General features: G+C 36.2%; 1 protein-coding gene across 9 annotated transcripts in view; it reads left to right on the top strand.

Moving 5' to 3' along the window:
- Window positions 1–11346: 11346 nt before the first annotated feature.
- The window catches only part of camk2d2 (calcium/calmodulin-dependent protein kinase (CaM kinase) II delta 2), a gene marked incomplete at its 3' end in the record, with an annotated part of 40002 nt that continues 38247 nt past the window's right edge, over window positions 11347–13101 (top strand). For all 9 annotated transcript variants that reach the window (XM_082165813.1, XM_082165814.1, XM_082165812.1 and 6 more), the window contains exon 1: window positions 11347–11710. In XM_082165813.1, coding sequence (XP_082021939.1) covers window positions 11649–11710 — 62 coding nt within the window. In that variant the 5' untranslated portion in view covers window positions 11347–11648. The remainder of the gene's footprint in view (window positions 11711–13101) is intronic.

Below are 13101 nucleotides of genomic sequence, written 5' to 3'. Positions count from 1 at the left end.
AGAAATGTTACAGCCACTGTAATAACATGTTGACATCAAAACACACAAACTCATGATGAGGTTTTAAACTTTTATTTTGATTTAAAAAATCAATTTAGATTTTAATAATGTTCAAATTAACATTAACTAAGATTAATAAATGTATTGTTATGTTTTTGGCCATAAAAAGCTGCTGGTATTGACACTGATTTCACATATCAATTTGATTCTGACACAAAAGCCCATTTAAACTATTTCAGTTTGCATATTTAGAAACATATTGATGTATTTTTTCTCTGTTGGCGTAGGTTTGTAGATGATTTATGTTACAAATCTGGTGAAATGGCGCACATTGCGTTCCCATGATATGAACGTCATAAGCAACCCAAACTCAGCGTATACAGAGATGGCATTTGTTAAAGGGGTGGTTACTTATGATTTCACTTTTTTTACTTAGTGTGTAATGTTGCTGTTTGAGCATAAACAACATCTGCAAAGTTACAATGCTCAAAGTTCAAAGCAAAGGGAGATAAGCAAGGGATAATGTAGGGCGAGGCGGGGTCTTGAATCAGCCTGAAGGGGTTGTATTCTCTATAACAACTGCCTCGCGCCAGAGCCATAAAGAGAAAGAGTTGTGACACTCCCATAGACCTCCGTTGTAAAAAATGGCGGCGCTTTTAACCGCCTACTTCCGGGATTTGAAGATCGGATTAGTTAAAAAACACTGTCATTTGGGCGTTGGACACCATTCACTTACATTGCTGCGCGTCGAGTTGCTCCAGAGGTAAGTTGCTGAAATTTCGACCTCTTTTGAATTGTCAACTGTCTATATTGTATCAAAGGCCCTTTGCGATGCTTATACTGGTCTTCATTTGTATATGCACAGCGTAATTATTTATATTTTATGTTGGTTGTTTCAACCAATTTTCAAGCTCTGCCTTCTAGCTAACGCGACTTCGTCAGCTGTGACAGTAAGAGTTCGGTAATGAATCGCTACCACCTTTATAGCAACTTTTATTTTATTTTATTTTTTGGGATATACTAACTTTTCATTATGTTTTGTTGTCTTGAGGGAAGCGGCTTGTGAGAACAATGCTGGACCTCTAGGATTGTTATGGCCATCACCAGTCCTGTCTGTTTCATGGATAACCTGCCCCTGTTGTTCACACACAAGCACACATTTTTGTTGTCTGTCATTGTTTAATAAAAAAATTTTTTATTTGAAAACCTTCATTTGTATCAGCCATGCTTAATTGATGTCTCAATAGCTGTAACAGAAGTTGCAAGTGTTTTGTTAGTTAATTGCTTACTTGAATTGAATTACAGCTACCCTTACTCTTAGCCTACTCTGTACACTAACCCAGAGCCATAGAGAAAAATCTTCACTCTGCACTTACCTATAGACCCAAACATAAAAGCGTAAATTCGTTTTTAATCTGTTATAGTTTTGATAATATGTGTATGGCTTAATCTTAAAATGATATTCTTAGTCTTAACATGATCATGTTTCACGTTGTGGTCCTGGGGGTGGCCACTTTCATCAGAAGAAGTGAGCTAGCTTCTAAGCGAATTCTGAACAGACCGCCACGGCAGACCTAAGCAAAATCACGGGAATCAATAGCCTAATACGCCCAGTTGTGCTAAAATAAATATCATGAGACGTCCATCATCAGATGAATGATATGGAAAAGTTAAGTTAGAGCCACTAAAGCCAGTGCTACTACCCATGCGAACATGAACACTAAGCTTTTCCCTCCAAAAATATAGCCTAAAACTTATCTCCAAATGCAAAACTGACAAAAAGTACTTGGGTGTGTGTTTTTGCTGCTGTCTGTCCCATAGAAGAACATGACAGCCAGCGTATGTTTTGGAACTATTGGGGCTTACATGAACCACGTGACAGCCATAGCGGCGACATCAAAGAGTGTCGCAACTCTTTCTCTCTATGGCTCTGCCTATATTATCCCGCTTATTACATGGCTACCTACCAAATAAATCAATAATTTGACACAAAATATTGATTTAAAAAGGAGCTTATTGATTTAAAACCGATTGTATTGCTTCCGCTAAATAGTCCGTTCCGTCTACGGTTAGAATCCTGCGTCCATAGCAACGCTCTGTTTTTCATGGCAACGGTGTGTTATCCTTAGCAGCGGTCTGTTATCAAGAAATAACAGACCGCATTCTACATTAGAATTCAACCAAGCCATGTAATAATTGCTTTTAAAGAATTCACTTTTTAAAGACTACAACAAACGGCTGGTAGGGACTACACAACATTCCTCCCGGTTAGTGACATCACCAACCCTAAAATTTACATAAACCCCGCCCCCTGAACACGATTCATAGATTATCGAGACAGAATATGCTAATTAATGACTAGAAGATAACTACACATAAGCTACATAAATTCATCAACTAACCATTCAGAAACGTCCTGTTGCATTCTACATGTTGTCACTTCTTCTTGAGTCTCTCCATCATTGTCTGAATCCGGTTTGAACATACATGTCTGTGTAAGTGCAAGCTGTTGAAGCTCCGCCCTCTGTGCCGGGAGCAGCAGCTCATTTGCATTTAAAGGAACAGACACAAAACGGTGCATTTTTGCTCACCCTCAAAAATTTACAATTTTAACATGCTATATAAAAATATCTGTGGGGTCTTTTGAGCTAAAACTTCACATACACACTCTGGGGACATCAAAGACTTATTTTACATCTTGTGAAAAGGGCATTATACCACCCCTTTTTGTTGCTGAGATGCGCATGGAAGACCCGTCTACTTCCAGTCACAACACAAAATAATTGAAAATGTTCTCATAAGATGTCAAGCCACTAATTCAGTTCAGCAATAGAAAAAAGTAAAACAATCACATTCAAATCACATTTATCAAATCTGATTAAAACATATCATTGAATTTTGCAAGACATTAACGCAATACATAAATGAATGCTGATTATGCAGATACAAATTATACTCACTCTTAAGTACTGCACACCAAATAAATAAACAAACTGAGCCACAAGCTAGTTATAACTCAAAGTTAAACGGGTCCTTTTAGAAAATTTAATAAGCCAAATTAGGGGTTTTCAAACTGGGGACTAAAAAACTACAAGCAGGTGAGATTCCGCAAAACGTCTTTTACCAGGAGTCTCAATATATACACGTACAGGTACATATTTATTTATTTACATTATTTATCTGTCAAAAACACAGGATCTCTTTTAGCCACCAATATAAATAGTATGAATATAATAGTAGCCTAATTTTTTATATAACTGCATAAAAATAGCAGCCAACGGCAGAAAGTAATTCTATAATAGCCTATATTATTTTGTAAAATTGTTGTAATAAACATACAAAGGATGCATACGGACACAAATGAATCGCTGAATCATTTTATTGAAATAGAGCATTTAAATTAGTAATCTGAGCGAATCGGATCACAAAGATTATTTGGACTTTCCAGAGGAAGTGAATGTATAGGCCAGTCTTTTTTTTACAGTCTATCTGGCCAATGCGGAGATGTGGCATTTTGTCACGTTACACCGCTTCTTCTCTTGGAAAAGTTGCATATTTACTGGAAAGGTATACTGTTATCTGAAATTGAAATCAATATTGGCGCTACTTTTAGTTACTCCACCACAAAACTGTGTGAGTGGTGCTCACACTATTGATGAACCTTTTTTGACAATGTTTTTGACAGTGTGAATACCATAATTCAGTAAAAAGTTGGCACTAAATACATGCTGTGTGATCTTTATCTTCACAGCTTGCACAGTTCAGTGAGCTGTGCAGGATAAGAAATGCAGGGGAAAAAATACAGACTGCTGCCAAACCACAAATATCTCTCCCTTGAGAAAGAGTTTATCCAGTGTTGCAAAATGTTTGCTAAAAAAACTCATCGAAGTATGAGACTATTCTTTAAAAAAACAAAAAACAATGGAAAAATTACAATGTATCAAATGATTCCAGCACAGTCACCAAAAACTAAATTACAGCTTGGCTTTTATGAAGCCTTTGCTGTGCAGGCTTTTTATTGTTATTGGGAACAGACAATCTCAATTAATCTGCACATCTGTAATATGGTGTTCTAATGATGCAATGCCAAGTCTCAATGGCACATTGAACAAAGAAGCAATTATACCGTGAAACTATAAAACTTAAAGTCTGTGTGAACCTACAGTGTCAGTTATAAAACAATTAAAACATTAACCTAATTAACATTTTTCACACTTTTGTTAGTAGTTTAGTTTAGTTTATTTATATCAGGACAATGTGCAGTTACATTAAAAAGATGGCTGCACCAGATTTAGCACTATGCTAATTTCCATCTGTAGTCCTACACAATTAAAAGTACATAACAGAGTTAAAATTACATAACAAAGGCAATTAACAAAGACGGTTAATATAATATAAAAAGGCAGTTTACTAAGAAGGTACAATATATAAAGTGCAAATTACCAATTTGTGTGCAAAATTTGCTAGTTGCAATGTTATGCTAAATGTGCAAAGTATATGGAGTGCAACAGTTTTTTTTTTCTTTTTTGTTTTTTTCTTATAACACACAAAACACAATACAGTGTAAAAGCCATCAAATGGTACCCACAAATGTATCATCTGATGTCCAGATACCCGTCTTTAACTGCCCATGAGAAACTGTGAAAATCTGCATTGTTCTTTAGATTGTCTGGAAGCCCATTCCATTCTTTGACGGCTTTATAGGAAAATGTAGATTGAGAGAAGGCAGACTTTCTTTTGGGAACATTGCAATCACCCCTAGATACAGACCTCAACAAGTACTGTAAGTGGAGGTTGGGGCAAACTGAAGCAGTGAACATTTCTCATGCACATCTTCTCATTCCATATTTGGAAGTCAGTTTCTGTAGAGACTCATTAAAAGAGACCATATATGGTGTATGATATTCCCAACTAAAAAAAAAAGAAGTTTCCACCTTAATCAAATAGAAATAATAATAATAATACATTTTAAATCAATAAATATGATTAATAAATTAGAAGAAAACAAAGCTGTGAGGGATAGACGCATGTAATTTTCATCACACCTTTCAAAACTCTTTTATGGGGTTTTTTTTCCACTGAAAGTCTTTTGGAAATCTGAACAAGTTGTTTAACAACATGTAACAGCATCATTGTCATTCCTGTCAAAAATTAAAAATGGCTCTACTATGACTAAGGTCTACTGCACAGCAAAAATTTGCAGTTCATTTTACAAACCTTTTTGGGTCCATTGGAATAAGTTGTCACATTGGAAACCTGCAGTTTTTTGACAATGATTTATGAAAGCATATATTCAAAGAAGGCATAAGAACATGCCTATGTAAGAATGCATGATATTTCCATAGCAAGGCTATTTAAAGATGGCTTGGTTATTGCAAAAATACAGAAATCAGAAAATTTGCTAACACTAATGATTAATAATAAATGAAATAATCAGTAATAATTTAAAACATCCTTGAATTGAAAGGTTAAGTTTAGGTTAAAAACTTCCTTAATATAGTGTTTTTTTTTTTGTTTTAGTTTTTTTTTTCACACAGAAAACTGTGGATTATTCTGTCAAGATATCTTTCAGGAACAGTTCCTGCTTGATGATTGAGCGTTACGCCTAAATCCTGTAATTACTGTTTTTTTAGCTCTCTCTTTCAAACAGACAAGTTTGCCATGACTGCCAGACAGGAAATAATGGGATTAACCAATGTGGGAATGTCTTATTGTGAATCTGTCATAAATTATGTTATCTGATATAGAACAAGATGTATGGGATTTCACACATACATTTTCCTACCCAGACATTAATATACTGATTACACGCTGGATCACATTTATGAGATACCTAAGGTTAAAGAAAAGTTCATAATATAGTTGTAACAGAGACAGGGGTGTGCCAACTGCCACAAAGAGGCCCCAAATAGGTTTCAAACAGTAACAGCAGATGGAGGCATACAAAAATTAAGTGACGTGATGAAGTCAAAAGTTCAGTGTTTATTCCAATAAGTGAAAAACAAAGGTTTTCCAATAGAGTGCAAATTGTATTTACAATGAAAATCCAAAAGAGACAAAACAACCACAAATAAAATAAACTGTTCAAAGTTATTCGCAAACAAACTTTTGGCTGTGCCAATAAATTGACCCAAAACAGAGCAACAACTACAAACCAACTCACTCTATGAGCTTCCTAACAAGGCCCAAAAAGGCTAAGCCCCTCCTACTTGGACTAAACCATTTAGTAATTAAAGGTAATAAAGAAATTTAATAAAGACCAAAAAATATATATATAGCCTATATATAAATAGATATATAGAATTAACAGTAACAAAGAGATAAACTGTTAGAATAATACAAAAAAACATAAACATTGGAAACAAAGTCAATTAATTATTAATGTTTAACAATGTTTAACGAAGAATCAAACAGAACGCCAATCTCCCCCTCTCACATGAGAACAATTAACTGTGCCTTCTATTGGCGGGAAAGAGATATTCTAAAATGGTGGTAGTTACTGTGCCGTTGTCTGTTTGGTATGGGAAAATGTTCCAGTACGTAGGCTAAGTATGACAATTTATTTTATGCAAGTGGATAATTGAAAACAATAAACATTTAACATGGTTACCGGTCTTGTTTGAGTTCTTAACACAATACATAAATCAAAATAGTGAAATTAATGACTCAGTAAATGTTAAACTAAAGAAAAAGGACATGGTGAGGCAGCCCGGTCTCACCCCAAAACGTCACATACTGACGGGTCTTGACCATACGGCAACATACGACGAAAAGGGTACCCCTATAACGTCAATATGAGACGCAGACATAAGCGCACCAGCAGCGCCTCCTAGCGGTACCCTAACACATACCTAAACCTACCCATAACCCGAATCGTCACACATGGACGTTAAAGGGGTACGTGAGGACAGGAACAACACTCAACAATAGACAATCAGTGACGCCGACATATCTGCGTTAACTGGTGTTAAAATTTGCGCAAAACAGATAATGTGTTATGATGTTAGTATGAAAAGTGTATGCATGCATAGTATGTTTTCAGTCCAGTGTCATAATAAGAGTCCTTTTACAAAATAAGAGTCTCTAGAGCCTCACTGTGACATTAGTCATGTAAAAGTGAGACAGTTACTTCAGTTACTTTCAGTCGTGTTATGTCTTATAAAGGCAGAAGTAAATGGCCAAGACAATCACTTCAGATAGAGTGACGAATCATGAATATGTCCAGTTACTTCTACCAAAGCCAACTCTTAAAAATGTATTTCATATGTTTAAATGAGCATAATCCATTTGATTCAGTATTTACAATAAGATGTCTGTCCTGAGTGAAGCCATGAAACACTTTTTTTTTAGGTTAATGAATAGAACATTACAGTAGGGTAATTGCTTTAGGTGTGGAAGCTTTTTTGTAAGTGGCGAAATGCAGGAAGTGTGCTTCAGATGTTTACCTATTTCACAGAAGCTTTCTCAAATTCGCTGTGTATTACAATAGTCCCACATTTGAACACATTTTACCATAGTCTTTCCAAATGTAGTTGTGGAATCTTGGGACATTTGTTTGGGTGATGCCTCAGTATTGCAGTTAAAATGGAGAAGTGTTACTTACTCTTATTTGATTACACAAAGATATAAAGTTCTGAAATGTATATGTCTGGCTTATGTATATGTCAGTGCCTGTATTTGTCTTTGTTATGAAATGGATGTGAACTGGTTCTGTAAACATTTGGTTCATAAGTATTTAGCCACTTTAACTACTTAAACAATGAACTTTTCCCAGAACCTTATTCTCTGAGACATTTTCGCATTTACTTTTCTGGACCCAAATTTGAATCAGTTTCCTTCAAGTTGACATTATGAATATGTTCCACTGACAACAGAAAGTGTCCAAATACTTTCTTGTCTTCATTTTGAACAGTATAGCTCAGTATATCTCATTTAAAACCTCACAAACTTCTTTTTGTGAAATCTTTTTGCTTAAAGAATGCTTGTGCTATATTTTCTTGAATGAATGTGTGAGTTGTCACTTCCCTGCCTTTCACAACTCCTCTCCCATGGCCTCATGGGATAGTAGAGTGTCCGTCAGATGCATATTTCAGAATTTTGTCATAATGGATCATCCGGGTACTGTTTTATAAATATTGTGAATTCAGACATAATACTACTATACAGTAGGGAAGTATATTTGAACGCAGAGCAAGTCTATCTCTCACAGCCTCATTTTTATCCTTCAAAAGTTGTATCCCTCTTAAAAAAATGTGACATCTATGGTTCCATAAAAAGCTTTAACATTCATAGAACCTTTTCATTACACAAAAAATAACAAAAGTTCTTTATAGTTAAAAAAGGTTATTTGGATAAATTAAATATTTTTTACACTTAGAAAAAAATGGTGAATTGAAAGGTTCTTTGGGGAACCAAAAATTGTTTTTCTAAATAGCATTGCAGTGAAAACCCCCTTTTGGAACCTTTACTTTTAAGAGCGTTGTAAAGTAAAAACTTGTATCTACCCTGACTAAGAACAGAGATCTATTGTTATAGTTTGTTATTCCAGCTAGAAGAAAGCTGAAAGTAAACCAAACAAAGACTATTCCTGTAAACGCTTATCCCAGTGTTTATTTTATCTAAGATTGATAAAGTACAAGAAATGCTTGTGGCCTTGTTTTATAGCCTACAAAAAGAAAAAAAAGAAAAAAAAGAAAAAGCTAATTCAAGCAAGCAAATTGTTATGTTTATTGTTATGTAGCCTATACATTCTAGTTGTAGGCCAATATTTCCTCTTTAAAAAAAAGACAAAAAAAAGAACTTTCTTTCTTTCCATCCATACATTCATCCAGTTCTCGAGCTTGCCTATCATACATTTCTATCACTAAAACAAACTGCTGAGTTTATAGAGTTTGGGATGCAATGGCAACACAAGTATTTGACTCAACGTGGTGAAAGCTGCCTAAATTGATATTGATATTTTATCTTTGATTTAATGTTATTGAGATGTTAAATAATCTAGGAAACAAGACCATCTATTTAGGGTTGTACAGCCACCGACGAGGGAAAAGCAGTTTACTTAAAGTCGGCACGAAACTGAAGTTGAAATAGTCTTTTCTTTCCTTGTGACATGAGTGAAACGGCTTCTCGAACAAGAAAAAATATAGGGCGGGACATGATTTTGCCCGCCGAGAATCAATTTGATCGATGTTTTTTGTGATCTCATGTGAGGGACGGGTTGTTTGTTTTACCCCGGATTTACAGCGACTGCGGTCACACTGAAGTCAAGAGGACCCACGAGATCTCGCGAATTCACGTATGATCGCGCGATATAAGTGCTCAATTGCTGCGGAGCTCTCCGGCATCCGGCAAAAATAGAAGCTCTGGGGAACGCAGCCGTTCCGCAGTTGGTGGAAATTAGGGGTTATTGGGGTTAGCCTACCCTTGTGCGCCAGTATAAACACCTCATCAGAGAAGTTATTTTGATTAAAGATTCCAAGGACACATGAATGAATTTGATTAAAAAAAATAGTGATGTGCATGGACAAATCATTTATAATGAATAGGCCTACTGTGATTATAAAAATAAAAAAAGAGTTTAAAATCAATTTTGATTTCATTATGACTTTAATGCAATACTCATGTCTCATCCTCGCCTAAGCTTCCCAGAGATTTCTAATGTAATCTCTTGTTTACACATTGCTCAACGGATGGCATTAATGTCTAAATTTCACAAGACTGGATGAAATTGACCTGCATTGTTAGAGTAGAGTAGAATAGTCCTATTGTGAATCACAACCTATTTGAGCATCATGGTAGTCCGATTTACCATATCTAACATAAACCTTAATGGATAAGATTCAGCCTGCCTGCCCTTACATTCATCAACTTGAAGTGAATGGCAAGACAGAAGATTCCAGCAGATTAAAAAGAAAATGATGCTGACATGTTTGTTGCCATCAGAATTCAGAATGTCCCTCAAATGAACTTAAATTATAAATATATAATATATGTAAATTCTTCCATAAATGAGTTTCTTACTGATTAAATGTGATGTTTGAATCCACAGTAATAGTTTGTGAAACTATGGCCAGTACAACAGCGCACCCGTGTGCTCAAAAGATAGAAGTGCACAAGAGATTACACTGCACGTGGGCATGCGTTGAAATACCAGCTGTGAATGTGCGTCACAAACAGTTCTGAGCTCTGCCAGCATATCTGGGTTTTAATGTTATGGATTCTTGTGTTTCTATACTTCACTGACATATCTGTATACGCTACAGTAGGCTACAAATTTAGATATTATTATTTAGATGATTTCGATGTGAATTAATTAGTAGGCTAACAGTCGATCCTTTTACTATTTTAAGTGTAGTCTAAATTGTTGGATTTCTTTACCTGCACTTTTTTTTTTTTTTTTACAGTGCTACCTCCTTATGTTCCTGTTTTATTGTTTTTGTCTTTGCCATCTAAAAACATTTGTATTACTGTAGCCTACTGTACTGTACTATATGTTTTTTTTTGTTTTTTTTTAAATGTAGCCTACAATTGTAGTACTATGGTATTCTTGGAAGTACATTTGAATGTCAGTAGGTACCACGGGATACTATAAACATACCACGGGACTGCTAAATTTAGCAACAAAAGGATATCTTGAGAATTATCTTGAACCATATTACAGCATGCAGCCAATTTCTGGTAGTGTTGTTTCTGTAAAGTTGATGCAAATTATCATTATTATTATTATTATTATTATTAGTACACTGTAAAAAAATTCTAACCCTCCCAAATCAAAAATTTCAAGTGCATCTAACATCTGAATTTTTCAATTGGCCCAAGTGAAATTCTTGCTGCAATAGTCTGTTAACATTGGCTCAATGAGAAATAATATGTCAGACTAATTGAAAAATGTAGATGTTATCGGTCACATGAAATTTTTGACTTGGGGATGTAATTTTTTTTTTACAGTGTAGTAGGCCTATTAAAAAGAGAAAAAAAAGAAAAATGTAAATTTCTCAATGAGATACCTTGAAAAAAACCTTTATCTCTTTGTGTAGTTCATTTAAATAGTTTAACAAATGGTATTTTTTCAAGCACAAATGGGTGGTAATTTATTAGATCATAAACACTTCATATGCATTAAATAAAATGAAACTTGTTTATAGTTTTAGATGAGGCATAGCATGGCACATTGCAGCTTTGTGAAATGTCACTTCAGTTATGCTTATGTAGGTTATACTAGATCAATTATTCATTTGACCTTATTGCTATTATTGCCATGACGAATTATTAAGTATGATGAATATGAAGTGCATGATGTTTGAGAGGGCGGGGCATGGCTTTAAAAGGGAGGGGAGAAGGGGGCGAGGTGCTCTAAATGCAAACACGTCCAAGAGAGAGATGGCAACGTCAACGCGCATAATGATGAGCCCATGGAACCGTCGGATGTGAACGCGCTTCTTCCTCCCCTTAGTGATCGACCCCTAGGTTTACATATCTGATCATCTGACATTGATCGGTGCAGCTCACTTCAAGAGACGAGGAACCGAAGCAGAAGCAAAGAAAAAATCATTCAAGTGCTCTCCTTTTGGTGTACAGGAGGGACGAGAGGAGACTGACCGCGCTTCCCCGCATCATCCTCTTCCTCGCGCTGCCGATTCCCCATCACAATGGCTCTGACCATCTGCACCAGATTCACGGATGAATATCAGCTTTTTGAGGAGCTCGGAAAGTAAGTGCTGGATTTTCTACTGTAGGATAATTGCATTCCTGTGCATTTCATATGCACAATTAAATGATGCGGTTGCGACGCGTCTTCTATTTGACAGCCCCGCTATAATTGCAGCGAATGCTTGTAATAACCTTGCCGTGAGCGCTTGATTATACATAGTCTCTGTCTCACAGCCTTGCAAGCTGCCAACCCAGACGGCAGTCTTTGACAATCACAGGTGCGTTTGGAACGGAACGGAACGGAACGGAACGTTCCAAACGTGCCTGTGATGCCCAAAAATTGCAGTGTATGAAACCACCGCTCTAGGTTTTGGGACGCGGCCATTGTGATCATCACGTCATACCCCAACAGCTGGTATAATGTACGTTTTAGTGGGCTCGGGCTTTTCCCCCCCGGAGACAGGGATACTCATGGCAATGCGACTACAGTGCAGACACACATTCCCGTGCGCCGTTAATTATCGCGTTGGGGATTCCTCGCGTTGCGTTTGACTGGGGAGGGGGGAGGGCGAGCAGCAGTGGCCACATCGGTGGTCCCGATCGATCTCTACGGCTTTCAGGAGATGCCTTAGTTCATTTAAGCGTGTGATATATTTATTCCGACGTGCTGGTGCGTTCAGATAAAAAATGATCCGGATTGAGTCCGTTTTAAGCCCAGTGTGACCTTAGATTGCAATGTCTTGAATAACAGTCCGTTCAAAATATGATGTTTTCGAAACGTCTCTGCACCATCTGCGCGGTGGCATCATATAGCCTATAAACATTGGGTACCAGAGCAAGGCTCCCCTTTGTTACATAGAGGTGCCTATTTGTACCATTTTTGATTTCATAAAATGCACACGATCATTATACACTGAATTATTTATTTACGAAAAGAAAAAGAAAAAGCAGCTGAACCCCTCCAAAAGAAGTCGAAACAAAAGGTTTGTGGTGTATGGAATATTTTTTTTCCATATAATATGCAAAAATAAATAAGTATACGTTGTAACAGTGTTTCTAAGCAACGTTCCACTAGCAATTAAAGTAAGATTAACAGACAGTACGCAAATAGACGCTCGCGAAGTCGCTGAGGAGGTTACTATGGCAACAATACGCTGCTCGAGCACATTCCATTATACCCTCACATCAACTAAACATAAATAGCCTATTGTCATTTATTATCACTTTATTATTATAGATGTGCACGTCTCAAATATATCACAATACCTGTGTTGGATAAAAGGATTTTACACGATTTAGTTGATTGAAATCAGCCTCTCCAGCATTACACTTGCTAATGCATTAACACTTGCAAATAATGCAGAACAATGCACAAGTGCACACAAAAAAGATGAAACTAACATTTTAAATATAATACAAGCAGATGTGAATGTTTGCACAGGGAATGCACTT

Source organism: Leuciscus leuciscus (assembly GCF_965113295.1).
Source record: "Leuciscus leuciscus genome assembly, chromosome: 3".
In the NCBI taxonomy this organism is placed as follows: Eukaryota; Metazoa; Chordata; class Actinopteri; order Cypriniformes; family Leuciscidae; genus Leuciscus; species Leuciscus leuciscus.
The sequence above is the reverse complement of the archived record's forward strand: the minus strand, read 5'-3'. Positions and strand labels throughout refer to the sequence as shown.